Source organism: Camelus ferus, chromosome 5, assembly GCF_009834535.1.
Source record: "Camelus ferus isolate YT-003-E chromosome 5, BCGSAC_Cfer_1.0, whole genome shotgun sequence".
NCBI lineage: Eukaryota > Metazoa > Chordata > Mammalia > Artiodactyla > Camelidae > Camelus > Camelus ferus.
This window is the reverse complement of record NC_045700.1, coordinates 69,227,982-69,255,152: the sequence shown is the minus strand read 5'-3', so window position 1 is coordinate 69,255,152 and position 27,171 is coordinate 69,227,982. Positions and strand designations below refer to the sequence as shown.

The window sequence follows — 27,171 nt, the reverse complement described above, 5'->3', positions numbered from 1 at the left end:
TTTTATATTGTGAATTTACAGTGTAATATATGTATTGTTTTGGTTAAGGACACATACTCTGTAGGATTGCAGTTCCCAATGGGAGTAAAAAGTGAATTTGGGGGTGAGAGAGTAAGAGAGCAGAGAAATATCAAAATTAAGTGGGGGTCCCTTTCAGGCTACCTAACCTCCTGCCAGGAGTCTGACATGCATGTCTACTCTTCACCCTCAAAGGAGGGTGGCCTAGAGGGGAAGGATATAGCTCAGTGGAAGAGCGTGTGCTTAGCATACATGAGTTCTTGGGTTCAATCTCCAGTACTTTTATTAGAATAAATAAATAAAAACCTAACTACCTCTTCCCCCCAAAAAATTTTTTTAAAAAAAGGAGGGTGGCCTCAAAGAAAGCCTTTTTACATGATTTTATACTGCTTCTTTCCTTTGTCACTCCCAGTGCTTTTCCAGTGCCATTCCTACATTTCTCCCTGTTGGAACAACTGATTTAATGATAGTTTGAAAGTAACCTAAGATTGCCCTTTAGTTCTGTTTCAGCAAAACTATGCCATTTCAACTTTTACATTCCTTTTTTTTTTTTTAACAGATATTGTGACTTGTTTAGCTACAGATTACTGTGGAATACATTTGATTTCTGGTTCCAGAGATACTACATGTATGATATGGCAAATAACACAACAGGTAGTCACACATTTAAATATTCTTGATTTAGATCATAGATTCACCCTGAGAATACTATTGAGATGTTCTAGTAGAATAAGGAATGTTTCTCTGGCACTGAATGGTTATTTGAGCTCCCTTGCATTCCGTTACTCCTCATTCTGTTCTGTCTTAATCGCCACATTTTTTCCTAGATGTATTGTTTAATTCATGACCTTATCTCATATTACCTTCCAAAAAGAACTCTTATTAACCTCTTCTAGGAAACAATTATTTTTCTCATCTTTGTTGACAAAATTCCTGATTTCCTTTCAGGTGGGACTCTTAGAAGGTATAGGTTTATAATTTTCATCAACCTTATTGTATAATCATGATAATGTTGGTCCGGGGAAGTGTCTTTTTTTCTTTATGGCTTCTGGATTTTCTGCCTTGCTTAGAAAAATAAGCAGTCTTTTCCCCACTCCAAGTTTATGAAAACATTCCCTTAAAATTTTCTTACAACACTTTTCTTGTTTTATATTTTTATATTTCAATCTTTAATTCATTTCTATATTTTATAATATAGAATAATTAATACCAGGTATATAATTATGTAGATATATAGTAGAATATATATAATGTTAATTACATAACAATGTAGAATATAAAAAATAATACGATTTTGTTTACTTCTGAGTAGAAAGTCATTTATGCCAACATAAATGATTACCCACTGAATTGGATCTTTTTCTAGATTCCCCATTCTTTTACACTTATCTATTTCTATGTCAACACCAAAATGTTTTTATTTTAATAGTTTAATATTTGATAAGGCAAATCTCCTCTCACTGTTTCCTTTATTTAAAAAAGTATTTTCAGCTATTCTTATATGAGTATTTACTCTTCTGTATGAACTTTAAAAGTATTTTAACCATACCTTCCTTTCAAAATCTCCAGCTTAGTCTTAGTGAAATCATATTTAATTTGTATGTTAATTTGGTATAAATTGACATTTTTATAATTATTCCTATCCAGAAATAGGAAATGTCTTTCCATATTTATTTCAGGTGTTTTTTCAGTGTCTTTGGTAAAATTTTATAATTTTTTTTCCGTTTAGGTCCTGTGTTTTGTTATATTTACTTCTATCATATTTTTATGACTATTTCAGTGGGATTTTTTAAAATCATTTTTATTTCTGACTATTGCTAGTATAAAAAAGCTATTGATTTCTATACAGTTATCTTATATTTAATCAGTTTACCAAATCCTCTTATCCAGGTCTCATATTTATTAGTATTTTTTGGATTTTCTGAAAAGATAGATTATACATGTTGGTTTTTTTTATCTTTTCCAGCATACTAATTATTTCATTTTCTTATCCTATTACATTGCAAATATAATAAAGGAAGAAAATTTTAGTGAGCAGCCCTGTCTCATGTTTGACTTTGATGAAATTGCCTTCACTTTTGTGCCATTTAGTATACTGTTTGCTATTGGGTTTCACTAGTGTTTTTTTCTATTTCAACTGTTATTTTCCTTCTGTTGCTTTTTTCTTTGGTAGCTTTTTAGTTTTAATAAAATTTTAATTTACAGGAAAGATACAGAGGTAGTACATTTTTGCCATTTGTCTTAACATTCTCTCCTGCTCCTTCTCTCTGTATTTTACTTTTTTTGTAAGCATTTTAAAAGTTGGAGATATTATTTTCCTTTACCCCTAAACAATTCAGTGTATGTTTTCTAAGAACAAAGACATTCTTATACATAACCACCGTGCAATTATCAACATTTATTAACATTTATATAATATTATTTAATCCACAGTCCAAGTTCTAATTTTGTTGGTAGTCCTAATAATGTCCTTTACAGATATTTTTTTTCCAGTTTCTCTTCCTTTTTAAAATTTACAGTTTTTCCTTTATTTTTCTTAAGGTAATGTATTATGTTGAGAAGTGTCCTAGCTTTGAATCATCCTTGAATTCCTATATAATTCGTGGTGGTGTTACATTTTACTGCAGGATTTTATTTGCTAATACTTTAATCATTTCTCTACTTAAAAAAGGAATAAATCTGTTTTTATTCTGTCTTTGCTTGTTTAGTATTGGGATATGCAATCTTTATAGAATGAATTTGTGAAGAGTCTCTCTTCCTCTGTAACTTGAATTACTTACATAATATAGAAAATATCTGATTTTTAAAAATTAGATAGAGTGCACTAAACACTCAGACTGATACTCTTAGAGGAAGACAAATATGACCCAGATAATAATACAGTGTCCAGGGGAATTCATCCACATTATATAATGTTAGTAAAAGATCTGGACATTTATTTACAATAATCATAAAACAAATACCATTCAAACTATTCAAACATTCTGTATCATAGAAAGTAATGTACCAAGCAAAGCACACTAAAAACAGATGAAGAAAAATTCAAGTACAGAGAGGTTCCCTGCAATAAAACTGTGCTATTAGAAGAACACAGTAAGAGTATCAATTCAATAAAATAAGACCGCAAAGATGAAATTATAAAATAGCATAATAAGATGAAAAGGGAAATTGGAGAAGAATCAAACTGAAATTAAAACTGATACCATTGCAATTATAAATAAACCCAGAGCAGAAACAATGAGGAACAATTTGATGTGACTGAAAATCAAATTATTAACAAAGGAAGATTTAAAATAATCAAAATGAATACAAATGAAAAAACAAAAGGATTAAAGCAATTTGAAAAAGAGTAATAGCTATAGAAATCAAATACAAGTCAGCATAAAGATAATTTTTGTCTCTGAAATAAGAATGCCAATAAATGAAATAGGTAAAGTGTTCAGAGATATAATACAAAAAGCTTCCCTGAAGGAGAGGAAGGATAAATCTGCAGATGAAAAGGGCAAATAATACACCTGTTAAAATTAATCCAACACAGTCAACTTTGAAACTCTTCAGATTTAGTTTCTGAGCTTCAAGAGATTGAGAATAATTTAAGAATCCAAAGAGAAACACAAAAATGGGTACTACTCTGAATAGACTTAGTGGTAAAAACTATTTGCAGTGTCAGTTTGTGAGCAGACAGTTTAAATACAGGATAAAGCTTTCTATAGAGAACAGACTATAAGACAGTTACCTTTGCTTTTCTGTTTTAATATTAGGGAGGTACTCCCGTGGGCTTAGCATCTAAACCCTTTCAGATTCTGTATGGACACACTGATGAGGTACTGAGTGTTGGCATCAGCACTGAGCTAGACATGGCAGTGTCTGGATCAAGGGTAAGATTTCACCTTTAAAAATACTGATTTTTTTTGTTTGTTTAAATTAAGAAGCAATATTTATATTTAAAATTTTTTCTAGGGGTATTGGTAAAAGCACAGAAATTTTATACTGTGTTTGTGTAGGACTTTGTAAAAGTAGAAAAATACAGAAAGAAAAAACTTAAAAGAGACTGGATTCTACTTGAGGATTTTACTGGTCTTATTAGTTAAGAGAGGAAAGCATTTTATGAAATAAAATGCTATATGAAATTTCAAGATTGGAATTATTCCTAAAGTACATATGTCCTTGGTAAAATAATCATTTTCTCCATGCCCTTCCCATATTTCTTTATCTTGCTCGCTTTCTTTTCTTACTTTTTGTTCTTCTTTTCCTTTGTCTTTTCACTTTCTAATATTTCCTGTATAGGATGGCACTGTGATTATACATACCATTCAGAAAGGTCAGTACATGAGGACTTTACGACCACCTTGTGAGAGTTCCCTGCTCCTGACCATTCCCAATTTGGCTATATCTTGGGAGGGACATATTGTCATCTACTCCAGCATTGAAGAAAGAACCACCCTCAAGGTATATACCAGTTTCATGAATTAGGGCTAGACTGTTTATAAGCTTATCTTTTCCTTCCCACAATATATTTATGAGGCATTTTGAGGAAGGAAAGAACACCGTATTTTGAAAAGGATGTTTTCCTTTCATGTTCAATTTGTTTATTCCCTATCACAATCTTAGCCTCACGTTTGATTTTGTTTTAGGAATTTCTAAAAACCTATATGATTTCAAAAATAATTTCTGATTATGTGAGACTTCCTAAGCTTAGGTGGAAATTATAACCAAATAAATTCTTTTTGCACAAGGCCGGGTATAAATAAATAAGCCGTGAATTTTATATGTTTATTTCCTTTCAGTAATAAAGCTTTTTCAAAATTAAGCAAAATTTTTTGTTTTGTTTTAGGAATATGGGTTTTTTTGGATGAGATTTTAGGTTCTTTGGGAGGAGTAAGAGTTCTTGTTTAATATTTATTTATCTAGCAATCTGATTGAAATAACTTTAACAATATTTTCTACATACTTTCTCTTTAAGCATACCTATGTGTTTATTCCAAAATTTTAAACCCAGTCATCATTCTGTTACAGTCATAGCTTTAATTGACAATATTAAAATTTAGTTTTAATTTGAGATCATTAAATTTTCTTCAACGAATCTTTGCAGGATAAGAATGCATTGCATTTGTTTTCCATAAATGGCAAGTATCTAAGGTCTCATATCCTGAAGGAACAAGTATCAGATATGTGTGTAATTGGAGAACACATTGTCACAGGCAGCTTACAAGGGTTCCTGTCCATAAGAGATCTCCACAGGTAAATATTAAGAATTCTGAAGAATCACTTAGGAAAATGCAGTAGTATTTTCAGCCTAGAGAGAATGGAAATCTATAATCTAAAATTTCTAATCATTTGGTTTATCATTTATTATAAACATGTCTTTTTTGGCAACTATGAAGAAAAATGGAGAAGCTAAAGTATTTCTGGATTGGTAAATGAAATGTAAATGTACATTTTTAAAATAGAACATTTTTTTATGTACCTTTACCATAATTAAAGAAATTTTTAATAGCCAGAAAAAATATTTTTCATAATGCCAATCCTGGATAATGAATTTGGAAATGTGTCTAATTATAGTTTGAATTTTTACAAAGTTGGGTTTTAAAAAGTTTTTTCAATTGTGGTAAAATTAAGTATTTTTAAGGCCAGCATATCAGTTCATGATTGTGTATGTATATATTTAAAATAAGTAAGGAGTCTTGTGTTATTTTAACCCAGTGAAGGAAAGAATGTTTGAAAAGTGGATATGTTTTTAAGTTTGGTATTCATATTTACTAACTTATACACACAAAGCACTTTTACTCCCTGCGTGCCCACATCCATTCTTTTATTTTCTTCTCTTTTTAAAAAATTTGCTGTGCCTTATTTATACTCCTCAGACTATCTTGGTCCCTCCCAAAAACCTTTCTTCTCAATCATTTCCTTATCCAGAGTGTTTTCTTATTGCATTCATATCAGTATCACTTCTGTACCAACATCACTTCACTGTCTTTGTATTTTCCTTCTTATTTTTATCATTCTTCCTCTTATAGTAGAGCACTGAGTCCACATTTCACTAATAACTTTCCAGTGTTTTGTTTTGCAACTCTGATATTACAGTGTTGTTAGGAGAATCCCAAATTAGAAGAAAAAAAACAATGGAATCTTTTAGCAGGTTCGTTTAGATCATAGTATGTACATCCTAAGATTCATCGTTGTCTAATCATAAAAACTGTGAGCATTTTTCATAATGGAATATTATATTGTCATATCATATTATATTTTAAAATATTTTCTTTTAAGAGAAAGCTAATAGAACAATTTTTTTGACCTCATCCTCCACCAATACACACTTTTTGAGGTTTTGCCCTTTTTATCCAACTTTCCCTTATTAATCTACAAGGTGAAAATCATTTTGTGAGAGCACATATATGTGGTTAGGAGGAAAACAGATGAAAATAGAGAAAAAGTCTGTTAAGAATTTTAAGTAATGCTATAAATGTGGGCTGTTGTGTCACTCAGTTTCTGAACCTAAGTTCCAACATCTGTAAAATTAGAATGCAGAACTAGACGATCAGTAAGTTATCTTCCTGGTATAAAATTCTGTGAATCCATTATATATCGATGTAATTGTGTGTGTGTTTTTTATTTCTCTTCTAGCTTGAATCTCAGCATCAACCCATTAGCCATGCGATTGCCTATCCGCTGTGTTTGTGTAACCAAAGAAAATAGCCATATTCTTGTAGGATTAGAAGATGGCAAATTGATTGTAGTGGGTGTTGGCAAGCCAGCTGAGGTAAAACCTAGCATCAAGAATTTAATTTCCCGTACGGTTGGGGATTCCTTTGGTTCTACTGTATTTCAAATGAATCAGAAGTCTCCATTATGGATAAACAAATTGAAAAACAAATTTGATTTTTCAAAGTACAGTAAATGAAAGGGTATAAAGCTGGTATTCAAGAGTGATGTTTATATATGTTATTGAAATCACACATTTAGCAGTTTCCATCTATAACTCTATGAATAAGAAAGTTCTTTTATTCTTTGTCTTTCTAAATCTAGATTTAAGACCACTCCTGGAATTTTTAATACATAAAAGAATTTATAAAAAATGGAATATAGACTCAAACAACAAAACTACTAATTTAATTTCAGTAAATATTCTTCATGATTGTATGTCAGTTGTCCTTTTATAAAAGCATCGTTTTTTTACTTGGAACTACAAATATCCCTATATACTGTGCTAATTCTCAATGAGTTACCTATAGTTACTGTAAGTTTATTTGCCAGTGGTTTATCATTTACTGAATATTAAGATATCATAAATCTAATACTGTTCCTAAGAAACCTTAGTGACTATACACCAAGTAATCTAGTGATTCCTTTAAGAAACTTAGTTTATTACATAGAGTCATACTTAAGCATTACACATTTTTATTGATACCATTGGTCTTTTCTGAGAAATCTCAAATACGACATCTGTAGGGATTTTTTCAAGAGAAGACATTACTGAATAACACTGTCAGTGATAATAATAAATCTATCTTAAGTCATGGGAACCTTTTTTTGTATATTTTAAGATTTTGTTAATCCTTGTACTCTTTTTCAGGGTATTATTTTAACAAGAGGTCTTATTAAATGAAAGTGATTGCAACATTTAGTTTCAGGTGTAACGGTCCCCCAGACAATGTCAGCATGTCCAAATCTTGGTATTCCACTTATATTTAAAACACTTTAAGCATTTTCCCATTCAGCAGTAATAGAGTTTCTAGATTAATATATTTCCCAAGTAAAAATTGCCCTCCTGTCCTCTGCTGATATGATGATTACTTGAGAATGCTGCTCAGAGTGTTTCACTTTCTGTGGTTTACTCAAGTGCCTTTAAATTTGATTGTCCTCCAACTTAGGTAATTTGTTAGTTTCTGATTATACTGAATTTTTAACAACTGAAATGACAATATGCACACACATTTGAAAAAAATTGGTTAAAAAAAAAAAACACCTAAGCAGCTTCATTTCATAGGCCTACAGTAATATGTTGTAATATTTACCAAGTAAATTTTTGATCCTTATTGAAAGATTTATATAGTCTACAACACATAGAATTTGAATTATGTGTAGGGCTTGAATAAAATTATTTTTAAATCTATTTTACATCCTTGGATGTATCAGCTGAAATATGGATTTAATTTAGTAATAAATAATCTAATTGAATACTTTGAATTTTGCATAATTAAGATATAATTATAAATGAAAACATAGAAATTAAATCGGTAAATAGTTATGAAAAGAGTTCTATTGCAACATTTATTTTTATCTGAAAGTCAAAATCTTGATTATTATGTATTTTTAAATCATGTATCAGTTTTGTATATTATGCTGTCAGTATGAAATCCATATTTATAAATTAGATGGTACAGTGGTACCAGATTAATGGAAATTATGTTTTTGGAAATACATCTGGAAATGGAAATGCAAATGCAAAACAGACATGCCAGAGTGTCTTTGCCTGAGACTTATCTTTTATCACGCCAATAAATGGACCCTAGAAAAGTAGCCATTAAAAAAGGGTGGCAGCTGAAACACCATTAAAAAATAGTTTGCTCTTGGGAAAGTAATTTCAACAAATTATATGGTTAGATTGAGAAATGTTTCCCATGAGGGGTTTTGTTGCCCTGTAAAGAAATATAAGCACTTTTAGAGGAGTATTTACTCACTTATTCAATTCATATTTAATGAATAATTGCTATATGCTGAGAAATGTGCTGGGTGGCAAAATTTAATGGTGGAAGAAATGTGATTTTTCTTACCTTTAAGGAGTTTATGCTGTTCTTACTTTCTAAATTACTTTTTATCATTCTATTGTTAAAGAGTTTTTTAAATTATTAGATCAAAATATTTTAAAATTACTTTCTTTTCATCAAAATATTATTTTACTTTCTCCTTATCATTGTGATTGTCATTAATAGTATTGCAAATACAAGAGGCAAAAACTCCCCAAACTTATGTCTTTTTAGCCACATTAAGTATAATTTGAGAAGATTGCTTTAATGAAGTAAAATATAGTTTTGTGAATATATAAAATAAAGGAGTCTGATCATTTTGACATAACTGGCACATTTAATTTAAAAATTTGTACATTGGCATTAGATTTTTCTCAGCTGAAAGACAATGTAGATTATTATTAATTAAGAATCATTAAAATGTTAATGATTCTGCTAACAAAACCTATTTCTTCTTCATTCTACAAAATCAATGTCTTGTTTATCAATTTCATTCATCCTTTTTTTTTTCTTTCTTAATAACTTCTATTCTTCATTTCTCTGGATTAAACAGATGCGTTCAGGTCAGCTTTCTCGAAAATTGTGGGGATCTAGCAAGCGGCTCAGCCAGATTTCAGCTGGAGAAACTGAATATAATACTCAAGATTCCAAGTGATTGTTGTTTCCGCCTTCTGTCATAGATAACTGAAACTTGATTTATTGCTTTGTCACTTTAACCACATCTCTCAACTATCTTAAATGTTTCAGGGCTTTTATCCCTGCAAATCATCTAGGAGTTACCAAAATTTGGTATGGCATGTATATAAAGATGTTATATTATTTTCCACTTTAAAAATTTCTGATACTATCACTGAATCCAATCTTACAAACTAATTCTTATTTTACACTAAGATGAATTTGAGGAAATACATTTGACTTGATTTAGTGGTTTATTCCTAAAGATCATTAGATCCATTTAAAAAAAACAAACTTCTAAAAATGAAGAAATTAGATTTATTTACTTACTCTAAACAGCAAAATTTGAGATATTTCTAATAAAAAAGTAGAGATAATGGGACAGTTGAGAGACATGGCTTTTAATACATTCTTTAGTTAATCACTTTCCTATTTACTGACCACCATATTTAAAAAATCAATTTATTTATGGAACTTCTGATTGGAAGTAGTATTTTGAAGGCATCTGTTGCATACTTGGATTTTCAGAACCCAGTATAAATTCCAGATTTTCATGATGAATTGAAAAAAAGACTTTTGAAACTGGTACATTGGCTCCTCACACTACTATTTAGCATATTACTAATGAGAATTTACTGCAATGGATTATTATCCTTAAATAATAAAGCTTGAGTAGGATTGAAAGAAACTAGAGATACCATTTTACAGATATATTTCATTAGTAGTATAGTTAAGGAAAATGCTGATTATGATTTTGACAGTTGGGTCCTTTAAAAGTAGCATGTGCAGCTCAATTTACATTTGCAAACTTTGAAATTTCTTGGATTTTTTTTTGTTTATTAAAGAAACACTGTTTCCCCCCAGTAATTATTGGAAGTTAGCAGTGATACTCAAATATACTACATTTTTAACAATTTCATGTGATTGATGAATGAACTGAAAAGATATGATAACTTAAACTAGTCATCTAGGTATAGTAATTTTTTAAGTACCCATTTCTATTTAATGTTATGTATATCTTTTAGGATAACAATTAATTTTATTATACATAGCTAGATGTTAACATTACGCTTTGCTATTCAAGATTTTTAAGTAAAAGCCTGATAGATTTATTTTGGAATTTGAAAAGATTGTTAAACCTTGTGCTTTTATAAGGTCATCTTTTGAGTTAGATCAGAGAGCTTTTACAACCATGAGTGTCCTTAATATGAGATTCCTCAGGTTTTGGGGGAATTTTTGAATCCCCTAAAGTTGTGTGGATATTCTGTATGTTAACTGCATATTTTTCAGGGATGAATGGTTGTGTGGCTTTCCTAGAGAGGTCTGTGATGAAGGAAAAAGAAGACTTTTTACAATAATACATTTTAAAAATAATAATATTCTTTTTTATTTCATAAATCATAGATTTCCTTATATCCCACTGTCTTCTCAATTGTGAGAAATTTTTCCTCTGTAGTTCTCTCCTGTTGCCCACAGTATGTAGTACCCTTTTCTTTATAATCCTATGAGTGAGTAAAAAATTTATGAGAAGTAAAGGATTCTGTTTAGGGAAACTTTTTGATAGATTCCATCCGCTTGAGTCAGGATTAGTAAAAGTTTATAGAAGAATTTTCTTTATAGTTACTTAAAATCCGCTGTTTTATTCAGTGAAAAATAGTTTTAGGTGAGTCACACTGAAATAAACTGATGCAGCAAGTGTAAAATAGAGCATATGTAAATGTGAACGTTTCAGTTTTGAGGGCTTCAGGAATTAGTGGTTAAAATGTTTCAAACCAGTCAGTATAGATAAGTATGATTTATTGCGATTTATTGCTTCAATTAGTTTATTTCATTCTATTTTCATTTTTTATCTTACGTGTTTTTGGAGGTTTCAAGTTAGCAGAACCAAAATGATTGATTTTTGATATTTTAAATGGTGATTAACTTTCTGTAAGTCAAAACTTTGGAAATGTTTCTCTTGCTTAATTATCTAGAGATTTAGGCTTAAGGATGCCTTCTTTATTTTCAAGGTCACTTAATTGGTTTTAGAAATTATTTTGGGTGCTTATAAGTTACAAAAAAGTTTAACTTAGATTACTAGGGGAACATTCCTAAATTTATGGTACTTTACTTTGCTACTGTTTAGATGGAGGAACTAAAGAAGCACGTTTTATAGCACAAATAGGAAGGAGCTTTGTTCACAGTAAATATCCTACATAGACTAACCGTAGATGTTCAGAGCAGTGGAATTAATCTTTGTATTACTTTTTCCAAAAAGTTAAAACCAAAAATGTAAAAATTTGAGGAAAAGCTTTATTTTAGGATAAAATAACAGTATTTTAAAAGAATGAAACTTAATTTAGTAAAATAAGCAAATATAGTGGTAGCATTGGCTGAATAATATATTCCTCTTTTAAACAGTTAAGCCCACTGAATTGAAAATCACTAGATAAAATCACTGGGAAGATATACTTTGAGGGATTCTGGTATAGTTAGATGTTATTTATAGAAATTATTTCTTTATTGTATAATGGGAGAAATGTGTGGTATCATTAGAGTGCAATAACAAGTGGACATTTCAGTTGATGAATGTAATATCTCATCTTGGCTGTTATATAAAGTGTGTTGTCTTTGAGTAACTTTTCACCTGCTTTTGTTTCTTGACACTAGAGATGGAAATAAAAATCTCAGCATCCTGGTGATGCAGAGCGATTTATACTAAGATAATGATTATACTTTTAGAAAGTGAGGTCAGATATTAAAATATATAACAGCTGTGCTCACTTAGAGAACGGAGAAGCTTTATAAGATTTTCTTGAATTCTCCTCAATCAGTATTCTGTCATTACTTAGATAAAATTGGCAGAGAGAAGAAAAAATAGAGCAGGGCATGAAAATTAGGAAAGTATATAAAGTGAAGCTTGGCTAGTTGATTTAAAATCTTGTAAGCCTGTGAAGCTCATGTCATCTATGAATAGTTTCTATTAATTTCCTTTAGGTCACAGTGCTTTTTCAGATCACATCCTTTTGTAGGAGAGAAAACGCCAAGCATTCAGTTTGTCATTATAACAACACCAGTGAGGCTTCCTTTTTTCTCTATGTAAGGCATATAAAAATTATCCTTAAAGAACTCGTATTGAAAATTAGTTTTATGCCTCTAAAGGAACAAGTGTGCCCTCATAATTAATTAGAATTTAGATTTGAAAGTTGAATCTTAAACTAAGGTTTTTTTGTATTCTGTTTGAATAGGAGTAGGCAGAGGAAATTAACTTGAATACCCCATTTTTATTTAATGATGGTACATGACAACTGGTCTTTGCCTTTAAGTGTATTTTATATTGTTACTACTAAAGAAATCACTAATGGAAATCTTTTAATTGAATTTAAGGAGGTTAGCTCCTTTATATATATATATATATATATATATATATATATATATATTTATATTTATTTATAAAGTGAGTGGCATTGTCTTTATCACCTTTCCAATGAAAAGATGCAAGTGCATGGACTATGTTAAATATAAATATTATATAAATGTTAAATAATATATAATATGTAATGTCATGGCAGGGGTGTGTATGTGTGAAAGTTGGTCCCCTCAAATACATCGTTAAACTTGTCTTCCATAAATAAGTTCCTAAACCTGTCTTTAGAATATAGTTTTTGACTGATACAAGAAATGAAATATATTCTTTTTTTCTAAATCTAATCTGTTGTTTTCCTTTATCAGCCAGACTCATAGCTTGTTCTGATTACTGTTCCTCTTATCAGCTAAAACCTTTCTTCCCCAGTAAGTGACCAGCCTTAAACATTCTTATCACTCTCAACAAGTATCTATTTCCAGTATTCTCTTTGCCTAATTCATTTATCATACAGTACTCAGCATTTGATTTGCTTTAAACTTGATCATCCAGGACATTGTTCTGGAGAGTTTTCCTATATCAGAGTCCTGTTGTGCTTTTTCTGATGACATTAGGCAACAATGTGGTGTTGTCAATCATCATTTCAATATTATTCAAATGTTGGCCACAACTTTACTTCTTTAATTTGAATCTAGCATTTCCTAGGTCATTGTTTCTTAATTGAGATTGCAGATCAGATTTCTCTGTAAAGTTTTATAAATTTACAGAAGTCTAGGCACTACTCTGGACCTTCCGAATCTCCTTACTTGATATTCTTGGTACAAAAAATTGTCTCAGGGTTATTGTGTTAAATCTTGAAGTATTTCCTCTGTAGAAATTATATCCATTAATTTTTATAAATTAGATCTAATATTCACAGGCTTATTTTAAAATAGGTTTAATCATTATCCTTGGAGATATTTTGTCTAAAACTTGCTTAGAATGGCTTTCTTATCTTTGTTTTGCATGCCATAGAAACCACCAAATTTCCTTTGTAGTTTGCATTGTTTTTATCATAAACCCTCTTCGGACCTTTCATGTTTGAAAATTATAACTAATATTTGCCTCCAAAAAAGCATGTTTACTTTTATTAACTCCTAGTGATTATCAGTGAATATTTTACATATCTGAATTAGGTAACACTTTAAGTATTAATAAAAAACATGAACAACAAAATGCTAGATTTAAAACATAGATCTTTTGTAACCTGAAGCTAGTAATTAGTAGATTCTTCATAATTAAAAAGCATTGAGTAAATTCCCTAAGTACTTCTCATGACTTTTGTAGGTTTAGCTTCCATGTAGAAATAATCTTTAACTATTCATATGAAAAGTCCTAGTATTACAAAAATAAAGCATTAACATTTAAGATATTTAGGCCTGCACTGGAAGTAATTCAATTTTCTGCATTAAAAATACAAGGCCATCATAAACTATAGGAGTTGTGTTATTTTCTTCAGTATAAGAACCTTGTGTAAAAGTGGCTGTCTTATGAGGTACTTTTCTGGTAGATTGTACTAATTCATCAGACAAATCTTAGATTATCTTATGGACATTTGTCACATATAAATGATTTCTAAACACATTGCAGGATTTGGACCTATGAAGCAATTGGCTTTAGTGAAAAATAAGAGGACAGAGATAAAACTGTATTTACTTTTGTCTTTAACGCCTCTAATCTTATGAACTGAAAGTTCAGAGGAGAAGAATAAATAGAAAGTCACTAATTCAGCAGTTGTTTTTCATGGTATAGTTTCAATACATTTCCTTAGAAACTTATTTTGCAAATATTACCATATAATAATAACAGCACAATATTGTCATTGAAAAAAATTACCTGTTCACTTTTCAAAGTTGACTGTTAGTGGAGTTTTGGATGTTTGTGTGGGTGTGTGTTTTCACTTTTAATATGATGGCTGCCTTATTATTTAAAATTTATAACTATTTTTGGGTGTAAAAAGTAATTAGCTATTTATAATACTATTACACAGTAGCACTGTAATTTGAGAATAAGAAAACAAGTTAGGATTTAGCTAGGATTGAAAAATAAAATTATATTTTATTGATTAAAGTATAAACTCACAAAAGAAGTCTTATTCCAATTGGACCTTTTAAAATTTTATTTTGGTAATATATTTCAGCAATATTCAATAATATATTTAATGTATATTAAAACTAGAGGTCCTCTGGAACCAATATACTAAATAGTTAATGTTAAAATGATATTTTTGATGTTTCTTCTCTTGGAAAAATTTTCCCACAGTATCTGAGCAATGTGTTTTAAGATTTGTTGGGCTCAATCTTCAAATTAAAAAAAATACTCCTCATGTTTTGAAGGAAGAAAACCTTACCTGTGATAAACATATTATTTTGCCCTTTAAAATGCTAAAATTATAGTAATTAATCAATAAACAGTTTATAAAGTGGTTCTGGTAAGGAGATGTCAGTTGTTAGACTTAACTAAAAAATCTTTGAACTCTTAGTTTCTTATATAGCAATTAAAGAGAATATTTATTCCTTTGGAATTTTGATTGCTTTCCTTGGGTAACTTTCAAAGTTTAATTATAATAGTTTCCACAATTTCTTCCAAAATTATGGGCATATTACAATAGATTTTGCTATTAAAGATCTTTTATATTTTTGACTATTTTTTCCTATTATGTTCTATACTGCTCTCTGTCATTCATACATACCATAACCAAAAATTTTTTGTGGCTGTTTATGTTATAGTTAGCTTTACAGGAAACTATATGGCTGATCTGTTCTCTTCAGAAGCTTCTAATGGGTATGGCTTTCCTTCCCCCAACCATTTACTTGTATAGACATGGACCAAACAAATTAGCAAAAAATAATCAGAGATCTAGCCAGTCATTTTCTCTAAGATGCATTCTATGGAAGTGAACTTATTAAGAGACAAAAATATCAAACACATATGATTTGTCTCTTATGTCAATTTTTCTGGGAGCCAGATTAAATAGGAGCATTTCAGTGTTATCAGAGAGAGTGACAGTGACTTGAATGCATATATATGCACATAGTCAATTCAGTGGAGGATTGATGAAAATTTGGAATTGCTTATTAAAAAAAATACTTGCAAATCGTGCTGCTACTTAAATATTTAAGGAATTCAAAAAGTTGTGTAGTTACCGTAAAATGTTCCTTCTCATTTGTTCTACTGGAATTGACCAGGAAAAAGAGACTATTAAGCCTTATTTATATCTAATTATTGACTGTGCAAACTGTGACTCAGTGAATATCTGTATGCCAAAAAAAAAAAAAAAAGGTTTTAAAGTTGAGGAAGTTTTAGATGTAATTAAGACATGTAAATAATTTTGATTAGTATTCTCATTATAATGAAGTTACTGTTCATTTGGTGCAATATGTTCTTCTCTTTCTCATCCTTTTAAAATTAAATGTAGAAGATGTATGTTTTATTTTATTACATTGAATGCAGTTTAAAATTTTTCAATGTGTGTATATGAGCTAATATTTGATTTGTTTCTGTATAGCATGATTGAAGATAATAATTGAAGATTTTGCACTTTTTTTAGTCTTTTGGAAATTTGTACTCTAACAATTTTTAAGAATGTACACTTATTTTGTGTATAATTAGATTTGTATATGAAAATGGTTTTGAATCAAATAAAAAATGATGTTACTTTCTTCAATTGATTTGTAATTCTCAATTTATAGTCTAATTATAACTTAGCATTGGCTATTTGAGTAGGCAAGGGATAGAATACAGTATAGTTTAAGCAGCAAGTTGATCACTGCTTCTTTCTCAGATGAGCAGAACTTCTTTTGCAGTCCTCTGTGCACAAGATAAATATTTAATTGACCAGTTAATTGACCAGTTTTTGTCACCTATATAACAACAGATATTAAGCTTTTTGTTTTAAGGCACCTCACAAACATGTTACCTTCCCCCACTCCACCCGCCAGGAAATGATCAAAAGTGGGAAATCTTCATTCGTAGTTAATCAAATAATACATTACATTGGTTTTTTCAAAAACATTTCTTTCCTTTCATGATTAAAGTCTTTTATTCATCAATTCTTGACAGTCTAGATGTTGACCTAATCCTGTACACTTTACACTTTTAGGTAAGGGTAATAGACTGAATTTAAGTAACTGTATTTCATTTTGCTCCATATCAAAATTCTGTTGGAACAGTGAAGGCATAAACCTACAGGGATGAAGACATAAACCTAGAAGGACAAAGAAAAAGAGAAGATAACCAATACAATTTTGGAAGGAAAATTAATGGATTCAAAATGGATGAATCTAGATTTACAAGGTGCCTAAGATAATGATAGGTACCTAAGTCAAAATCTCTTCACACATCCTCCAAAAAACCTATAGATAAACAAGAATACAACCTCAAAAACCCCATGCCTTCAAGATATCAAGAATGTAGATAACAAACTTCAAAATACTTCAAAATTGAAATATAAAAAAACAAATTACAACAGAGCTATCTCTTAAATTTCTACAGTAAGCCTTTACAGAGAGCAGGGAGAGCCCAGAAAAACAGCAGGTGATTAAAGGACCTAAGATTGAACCTAAAAGCAAACACAAAACCTCCCGGAAAGAGAAAGCCCATCCTAAGTGGAAATACATTGAACAAGAGTTTGAGTGGATCAGAGTGCTGTATACAAAAAATGGACTTAGTGTGTAGGATTTGGTGCAGCAATCTCAGAAGATACTACTTACTGAGAAGAGTGCAGTCACTTTGGAGACTGGATGGTGAAGGAGGAAAAGGGGGAAATCTAGAATTTAGGATCCTTCATGGAAGAGAGAAAAATACTGAGAGATACATAATTCTACCTTGCACCCTCACCTCCCTGAAACTAAAATAAAAAAACTGCAATCCATTATCTGTCATGAACAATGACACAAAAATCCTTAAGTGACTATTAGAAGATCATTTCTAGCAATATGTAAAAAGCATAATGCATCATGACCAAGTGTGGTTCATCCCATGAATTTAAGATTGGGTTCTACATTTCAGAAGTCACCTGTTAAGATAAAAATTCTCAGCAGACTAAAAATAGAAGGGTTCTTAATAAAGTATATTTATGAAAAACCTATAGCTATCATAATATTTAATTATAAAAGACTGAATTCTCCCTAAATTAGGAATAACATAATATTCTCACTACTACTCAACATTGTACTGGAGACTAGTTAGTCCAATAAGGCAAGAAAAAAAATGATACTTATTGGAAAGGAAACAGTAAAAATATCCCTTTTTGTGGTTAATAAGTGTGTAGAAAATCTAAGATATCTACATACATGGAAAGCTAGAACTTTTTTAATAAATGAGTCTTGCAAAGTCACAAAATACAAGGTCAATGTACAAAAATAGACTGTACTCCTATTCCAGTCATGAAAATTGAAATTCAAAACAATATAATTTACAATAACTTGAAAATATGAAATACTTAGGAGAAAATGTAATAAAATATTTGTAGGACATGTACACTGAAATTACAAAGTATGGCTGGAAAATTAAAGAAAGCCTAAATAAATAGATTCGAAAAAAACAAAGACTGACTTTAAATTTTATAGGGAAATGCAAAGGATCCAGAATGTCAAAACAATTTGAAAAAGAAGAAAGTTGGAAGACTTACATTCTCTAATTTCAAGAATTAGAGCTACAGTAATCCAGACATTGTGGACTATCCAGCATAAAGACAGATACGTAGACCAAAGAAAATAGAAACCCTTTTGATATAGCCATATATATGATGAATTGATTGTCTACAAATGTGCCAAAATAATTCAATGAGGAAAGAACAGCCTTCAACAAATGGTGCTGGAATAAAAGCTGTCATCTCTACCTTAAAAATCCACTTGAAGCAAATTATAGATGTAAAACCTACAACTGTAAACTTATAGATGAAATCGTAAGAATACGTTTTATAATCTAATGTCATAGCTGGAGAATCTGAGTTTAGGAAAGCTGAATCTTTTATAAAAAGGGCTGCAAGCAAACCTTCCTGACCTTTGCCCTGGAGGGATACATTATACTGATGAGTAAACAGAGTTGCCTTCTATTCCAGAAGGAAACTATCTCTACCTTCCAAGGTTGTTTGCTGTACAGACATCCTTGAGAAGTATGTCCAGAACAAAATGGAAGTTAATACCTTGCTCTTAAGAGTCTCAGTTTTCCAACCCTGCCCAATATCAGCTAAGTCTTATCAGACCAAGTCTTAAGGGCCATAGGGCAGAGGTAAGCTGCAAGAGCAAATATGCCAGATCCCCAAAGTATCCAACACTACTGCACCAGTGCCCCTTCCTCACCTAACATATTTGATCTTACTAGTGATTCTGTATGATCCTCCAGTATGGAGGAGAAAAAAGCCCAAGCTTGATTTACATATGGGACGACCCAGAATGTGGGTAAAGCCAAAACGGGTAGCAGGACTCTGACACTTCTATGTTCAGGTCAGCTTAGGTCAGTGGTTCTCAGTGCGTTGCTGTACCCCTCTCCCTCCCAGGCTGTCTGATTCTGCAGGTCTGGGGTGGGATGGAGAATCTGCATTTCTAGCATGTTCCCCCGTGCTTTTGCCGCTCCTGGTCCAGAGACCCCACTGTGAGAACCACTGGTTGAGATTTTTTAATCAGACTTAAATCCCTGGGAAAAGCGGGGGTCAAAGCAGAACGATGATAACTTCCAAAGTTTTCTGGAAGCCGGGGTTCAGCTCCGTCCTGAAGTCACAGCCCTCAGAGTCCGGCCTCCAGGGACGGCTGGGTCTTAACAGCCGCTCCTCGGCGCTCCATTGCTCTTCCCGCCAGCGCGGGCGGGCTTGGCCACGCCCCCAGCGGCCCATTCGCTCGCAGGTCCGCGGGAGCCCCCGCCTACTCGCGCATTCCTCGGCTCGGGCCAGGCTGAGGCGCTGCTGTCCGAGCGGGGGAGCCGAGACGTGGCTCCCGAGCGGAGGAGCCATGCTGGACTTCGCGATCTTCGCCGTTACCTTCCTGCTGGCGTTGGTGGGAGCGGTGCTCTATCTCTACCCGGTAACCGCCGTCTAGGCCCGCAGGGGCTCTGGCCGCCGCCCGAACCTCGGTCCCACCCGCACCCACGTCGCTCTGCCCGCCGCGGGCCTCAGGGGGCGGGCCCGAGGGAAGGCTCCCGCTCGGGCTCCAGCTCCATCCAGCTCCCGCCCCGCGCCGCCCAGCTCCCGGAGCACGTGACGCGGCCGGCGCTGAGGTTGGAGCGGCCGCACGACCACCCTCGGACGCAGGGTGGGGCAGGCGGGCTGGTGGCTCAGCTGCCGGGCAGCCGAGGGAAGGACGCGCGGCCGCCGGGGTGCTGAGGGCTGGTCCTGGGGGCCCGGCCTCCCTGCGCCTGGCAGCGCCCCGCCATTGTTACAGGGCGGGTCTGAAGTGGTTTGGTGGCTTCTGGGCAGTAACTGTGCCAACCCCAGTTCCGTTTTTCTGGTGTGTCTGAGTGGAAGTTCCAGGCTGCTCCATTCCTTTCTCCTTTCCTGAGGATTCTCCCAGTGTTTTTTGTGTAGTCTGCTTTTCTTTCTTTAGATCTGTCGTTCTTGGAATCCAAAGCCCTTAAGGTCCAGACCAGGTCTTGCTCCTCGCAGGGCCTCCTTCACAGGCTAAGGGGGTCCTGGAAAGAGCACTGAGCGGGGGGTGGGGGGGGTGTCGCTGTCAGCTTGACGTAGCCACGTGCCTTATCTTTGAATCCCGTTCTAACCTTTCTCCGTTTCTCTGCGGTCATCAACTTTAGAGGGTGGTTCTGAAAACCAAGAAACTAGTAGATGGGGAATCATCTGCAAAGCAAAGTGGTGGTTTTATAGAAACAGCTGTAAAGCAGCAGAACAGCGCCAAATACATCGCTGACAATGACAGAGCACCTTAAGTGTTCTTTTCAGAGCTGGTAAATGGGTTAGACTGGAATATTGCAAGACACAATCTGGAACTTTCAATATATCTTACTTTGTGAGAAACTAAACGTTTAGTGCTTCCAGGTTTTGAATTTTTGACCCTCCTTAAATGAGACTGCCCTTTGATTAGGAAGCAACACTGTTTATTCTTTCAACCAGTTATGTGCCAGACACGGTTCCATGTACTGGGAATACAACAGTAAACAAACCAGACAGAAAATTCCACACTCATGGAATTTATATTCTAGTGAGGTGAAACAATGTAAACAAATAACATGTATTTTGTTAGTGTTAAGTATTATGGAGTTAAATCAAGTTGGGAGTAGGTACCACTGTAATTTTAAAGTAGGATGATCAAGAGATGAGAAATTTAAAGAGACCTGAACGGTGAAGGAGTAAGCCATTCAGGTGTCTGGGAAAGCATTCCAGGCAAAGAGAACAAGTGCAGATTTTCAGGCAGAAACAAACCTGGTGTGTCCCAGGGAAACAAGGAGACCACGGTAACGGTGGCTGGAATGGAGTAAGAACAGAAGAAACTGCTCAGAAGGATACAGTCAGAATCATGGGGGCAAAGGGCAGATTTTAGTTGTAGGCTATTTTTATGGACTTGGCTTTACAGAAGACTTGGCATTTTAAATTTAAGAGAATTAAAATTAATTTTATCAGTTAAAGTTTAAAAGAATCATTTTGGTTGCTATGTTAAGAATAGACTTATGTGTCTGGGGCAGGGGTGGACGTAGACAGAGTAGGAGAATATTATAACAATTTTGGTGAGAGGTGGTGTTGGCTTGACCAAGGTAGTGGTAGCAGAGATGGTGTGGAAAATAGGGGGTACACTTCATTTGGAGCATAGACAGTTCATCAATAGTTATCGAAGGGAAGGTAGAATATATGGGCACAAATGTAGGCAGACAGGTAGCTATGGTGTGGAAGTTATCTCCTGGTTGCTTTTATTTTTTCAGTGAAATAGAAATGGGATTGTCAGTTATTGGTGAGGATAGGGGGTTTGAAGAGAGTGAAGGAGCAAAATAGCCATCTAGAAGATTAAGAGAGTGAGGGACCAGGAATATGAGATTTCCAGGCAGCTCAGTTGAGGCTGATGAAATTAAAAGAAGACTAGTCACCATGGCTGTTTTTTCCCACCTGTTTTTCTTCAGCTGTGTGGAATCAGGGGCAGTTGACAGAATATTGGGTTTAATTAGAAATGTTTTGCTAGGTGACTATGACAGGACATGGGACAACGGAGTGTTTATCGTAACGGGCCATGGAATCTAAGTTGTGTAGAATGGAAAGTGAGTATACGAGTGGGTGGGTTAAAAGTCCTTTTGGGGTAAAAATAGTTTTGGAGTCAAGATATTAAAACTAGTAAGAAGGAAAAATAGGAGGTGCTTGGAGATTTGAATACTTGATGTTAAAACTCTGGAGATGTTGAAGTTACTGGTTATGTCAAGGTCTAGTGTATAACTATGGGAATGAGTGGCTGAGATCAGGTAGAGTTTTGAGTTGGAGACAGATGGGTCAGGGAAAAGGATAAACTTCTGTAGGAATTGGAGTCTGGGGGATGAGGAAGGACCTGGGGATGATAGTCTGGGCTTTGTGTGGTGTATAATGTAAGTAAGGAAAAAGGTCATAGTAACATTATTCTGGACAGTAGTGAAGCTACAATTACCAGGGACATTGAAGTTTTGCAGGGTCTTGCCAGATGCATGCCAATTTTGCGATCCCTTTCATCAATTTAGCTACTTGGGAGATGTGGATATAGTACAGGGCAGGAGCCGAGCTTCTCCCCTGATGTTCTGGGACTCACTGTTTGTTTCTGCTATTTGAAGCAGAACCATCTTATCCAGGGAACACAGACTTCCGAGGCTCTGTCTTCACGCCTGCTGTTGGAGCTGTGGAAGCCAGGATGAGGGCAGTGGGGAGGAGTGGTACTTAGTAGTTGCACATTGTTAGAGGTTATACAATCCTCCCTGTCAATAGTTCTTGCCAAATATTTCAACATTTGTTTCATATTTCACTACTCAGTGAACTCTTTCAGATATTCAAAGACATCAGTTGTATTTTCTTTCTCATGAAGATACCTGTCTGGAGTCCTCCATCACTCTTCCCGGGTCAGTAGTGGTTACCATCTCCTTCGGCTGTGTAGCTCCTGTCCTTTCCCTGTCAGAGTGGATGTTCTCTTTGCCTGAGTTGGATACCCTGTTTCCTGGGTGCTACATGAGTCTCTCCTCCTTTCCCTTTCACTTCCTTTATTTGCTGCAGTGCACTGTTCTCCAGGAGTCTCCTAGGAAAGTGTGCATGGAAAATACATTTTGTGAGACCTTGCTTGTTTGAAAAATCTTTCTGTTCTAGCTTCACACTTGAGTGCTAGGTTGGAAATAATTTTCCCTTAGAATTATAGGGGCCACCACCCACCAGCCTGTTGTTCCTGAATCTAGAATCTATAGGTCTCGTTCCGGAAGGATGGCGATCACAGGAATGAGGTTTAAGGGATCTGTATACTGATTTTTTGCTAATTGTTAAAGTCTTGTGTCTTACCCTGCTTTTCTGGTTACTGAGTGCAAATCTAATTGCTTCTTAACAAGAATCCTCTGCAAACCCCCAGAGGCGGCCTCAACTACATCAATTACTGCTCCAAAGGCTTACCACTTTCAAAAACTGGTTGGATTATTCATCCACTGTTGTCTACTCTCCCATTCTGTTCATCCTTATTTCCTCCTTTTTTATTTCTTTACTTTGATTTTGTGGGATTTCAGGAAGAAGAGATGATAGATGAATGTTATCAGTCTTACTATGTGTAAAGAGAAATAAGGAAGCTTGTTACAATCAATAATTTCAGCACAGAAAATAGAAAGTAGGGTTTTTTATACCACTGACTTTATCTTTTTCTAATTATGGAGTTCTTTCCATCCTTTTCCCTACTTCCTATAATATTAAACATGACAAGTTTCCATTATTGATGAGACTATAGGACAAAATTACACATTTTAGGTTTTATTGTCATCAGTTAAATGCAAGTTACAGACAATATTGTCTAGGCAGTATTCTTGTAGGATTTAGTAGAAACTGTAAAACTCTTCAGTTAGTACCATTCAACCTAGTATCTCTCCTTTGGCATACATACCCCAGAAGAGGAAAGAAGTATAGTTGTACAAAGATTTTCATAGCAGTACCTATAACAATGAAAAAATGGAAGAAAAAGAGGAAATAGCCTAGATGTTTCACAACAGTATAGCAAGAAAACAATTAAGCAATTCTGGCTACATGATAGAACACAGACAGTTATTAGCCTTTAGATGTTCAAATAAATAAAAAAAATTTATTCATTCATTTACATAGTGTTAAGTAGGGGGAAGAAAAGGGCAGAATGCCAAACAAAATTGACAAAATTCAGAATTGATTCTGGAGTAAATATTTTAGGTTATTTTTTTCTGTAAATATTTATTAAAATCTGATTTTATAAAAAGTCTTATTAAGGTAATATGCTTGTTCTAAAATAACAAATAACACTGACCTCTAAACACAGCAACCATAAACCCAGTACAAAATTGCAAAAAATTAAAATTCCCCAAACTTTTCCTCAGTTCATTCATCAGAGATTCTCTTTAACAATGTGCTGTGGGTTATTTTGTCATTTATTTCTATACCAGAAACCTTACTGACTGTATGACCCTGATGATAATAATTACATTAAAGTAAAAAGTGAGTATCACATGTTTTGGTAAATTCTCTGACTAGAAAGAAGAGAACTGTTTTAGGAATGAAACTATTATAATCATTACGTTGATTTTTTTTTGAAAGCCAAGCCAGATGGGATCATATACAGTCTCAGATCAAAGAAAAATGTTCTTGATTTAGGTTAATTGATGTAGAATGGATGTCAAATTCTTCAAACACCTTAGTTTAATTGATACAGAGGAGAAATATTAGGATAATTCTTTTCAATAAAAAGAATCTGGTTTTTATATTTTAATACAGCAATAATCCCTGAGTTTCAGCTGAATTGTAAAGCCATCATTTAAGGTCCTATAGATGTCTTGGCAAAACACATCTGACTTGTGGGATATATGATACTTCATTATATTAAGCTATTTAAAAATTTTCCCCTAAGGCTTCCAGACAAGCTGCAGGAATTCCGGGTATTACTCCAACAGAAGAAAAGTGAGTAATTATTTTTTTGGAATCAAGTAGAGTCAACCCTTAATTTTTGGATCAGAACTAAACCATGTCTTTAGATTACTCAGCTTATTTAATTCTTCTGTTTTCTCTAATATTCTCTTTGAGTATACAGCCTAAACTTTGTTAAGAACAGAAAGGAAGCCTGCATAAATCAAAACCTTTAATTTCTTTCACTTTCCCTAGCCATAGCATGTTGAAAATAGAAAGACAGGATTAAGATAGAAGGAAGTAAGAAAAATTGCCAGAGCTGATTAAAAGCCTATGATTTAATAGTCAGTGATGATGTCCATTGCTACCTCAGAATAAGACGCTGCAAAAATTGGATAGTTATCCAGTGTCTAAGTCAGATGTTTCTTGTGTAGCTCTCTTATTTGATGTGAAGTGTTACAGAATTTCAAAATATCAGATAAATCTGTATCTAAATACAAATTTAAATAACTAAATAACTACCAAAAGTAAGAAGTCAAACATTATTGTTTTGGATTTTGCAGTAATTTGAATTTCATGTATCTTTGCCCTCATCTGTTGACACAGTTAATTCAGAGTCAACTAGTATTGTTCTTCTGATTCTTCAAGTTATCACTGATCATTTTGCTCTTTTCTCAGAGATGGTAATGTTCCAGATATTGTGAACAGTGGAAGTTTGCACGAGTTCCTGGTTAATTTGCATGAGAGATACGGGCCTGTGGTCTCTTTCTGGTTTGGCAGGCGCCTTGTGGTTAGTTTGGGCACTGTTGATGTCTTAAAACAGCATATCAACCCTAATAAGACATGTAAGTTTATTTTCTTTCTAATTAGCTAATCTTTATCTTTAATTAGCTAATCTTTATCTTTTAAGTGTCTATAAACGAAGACCCATACATTGTTCTTGGATAGGAACAGCTAACATTTAGTAAATGCTTTATTCTATATGACAGGCATTGTGCTGAAGTCTTTATATTCATTACCTCATTTAAGACACAGTTTTGTAAACTGATTATTTTTCCCTCTCAATTTATAAATATATACAAAAAAAAATCCCAATGTAAATTCCAATGGGATTTTTTTGGAACCTGAAAAAAATAGTTCCAGGGTGCATCTGGAAGAGTAAAGGTATAAGAGTAGCCAAGAAACATCTAGAAAGACTGTTAATGAAGGGAATACTTGTACCATTAGGTGGAACGTGTATTATAAAGCTTGATGAATTTAAAGAATCTTGTCCTGTGATAGGACTAGATAGATTGATGGAATAGAGTAGGTAATCCAGTAGACAAACCCAGTATGTATGATAAAGATAGCATTTTATTATAAAGGGGAAAGGTAATTAATGGCTTGGCAAAACTGGTTAGCTATTTGGAAAAAATAAACCTCAATCTCTGTCTTTATGTCAAAATAAATTCCAAATGACTAAAATTTAAAGTCATAAAAGTGATAGAAGAAAACATGATTAAACATAAAAATTTTTGAAGGGGTTGCTGTTAAGCCCATTCTTACCACGACATGAGATTTAGGAGCCATCAACCACAAGATGGGTAAATCTGTCTACATAAAAATGAAAAATTTCAGTACAATAAAAAACACATAGAGAAAGGATGAAGAAGAGAGAGAGGAAAATGTTGGCTACATACTATATTTCTATAAAATAAAAAGGTACCATGAAAAAGTTTAGAAGAGAAATGGAGAAACTGTTTACCACCTATACATGTATAAAGTAAATAAAAACTAATAAGAAAATAAAAATAAAATGTAATTGTAGATAAATGGGCAAAAGCAAGGTAATTAAGACAGGAAATACCAGTAAAGTGAATTAAAAGATTGCAGCCTCACTAATAACCAGTGTGCAAATAAAAATGAGATTCTCATTATCTGACCAGAAGAGGTGAAAAATATTGGCAAAACTTGTTGGTGAGGGATTGGAGAAATGTGGAGTGTAAATGTTTCACAAGCTCTCTGGAGAGATGGTTGGCAGTGGCCCTTGACTTAGCACTAATATCTTCAGGAATTATCATAAGTTGATAATCACATAAATTAGAAAAGACATTTGTATTATTTGTAATAAAATAATTACAAATAAAGCAAACTTAAAAATTTTTAATGGCTGAGCTAAAGGATACATTCAGGACTTAATATGCTAATACGGATTTATTTTATTTTGTTCATTAAATACTTGGATAGCAGTTACTATAGGCCAGCATTATTGTAACTGATTTAATCTTCAGAACACCTTATGAAGTAGGTACTGTGATTGTCCCCATTTTACAGAAGAGAAAACTGAGGTGCAGAGATGT

At 33.3% G+C, this 27,171-nt stretch overlaps 2 protein-coding genes across 8 annotated transcripts in view; both read left to right on the top strand.

Moving 5' to 3' along the window:
• The window catches only part of NBEAL1 (neurobeachin like 1), a 129,312-nt gene extending 112,823 nt beyond the window's left edge, over positions 1-16,489 (top strand). For all 7 annotated transcript variants that reach the window (XM_032480043.1, XM_032480044.1, XM_032480045.1 and 4 more), the window contains 6 exons: positions 578-672; positions 3,780-3,896; positions 4,306-4,467; positions 5,111-5,259; positions 6,643-6,778; positions 9,319-16,489. In XM_032480043.1, coding sequence (XP_032335934.1) covers positions 578-672; positions 3,780-3,896; positions 4,306-4,467; positions 5,111-5,259; positions 6,643-6,778; positions 9,319-9,420 — 761 coding nt within the window. In that variant the 3' untranslated portion in view covers positions 9,421-16,489. The remainder of the gene's footprint in view (positions 1-577; positions 673-3,779; positions 3,897-4,305; positions 4,468-5,110; positions 5,260-6,642; positions 6,779-9,318) is intronic.
• Positions 16,490-19,651: 3,162 nt separating this feature from the next.
• LOC102513925 (cytochrome P450 20A1) overlaps positions 19,652-27,171 on the top strand; it is a 47,025-nt gene continuing 39,505 nt past the window's right edge. The window contains exons 1-3 of the mRNA XM_032480041.1: positions 19,652-19,844; positions 24,837-24,886; positions 25,511-25,677. Of these exons, the coding sequence (XP_032335932.1) occupies positions 19,773-19,844; positions 24,837-24,886; positions 25,511-25,677 (289 nt within the window). The 5' untranslated portion in view covers positions 19,652-19,772. The remainder of the gene's footprint in view (positions 19,845-24,836; positions 24,887-25,510; positions 25,678-27,171) is intronic.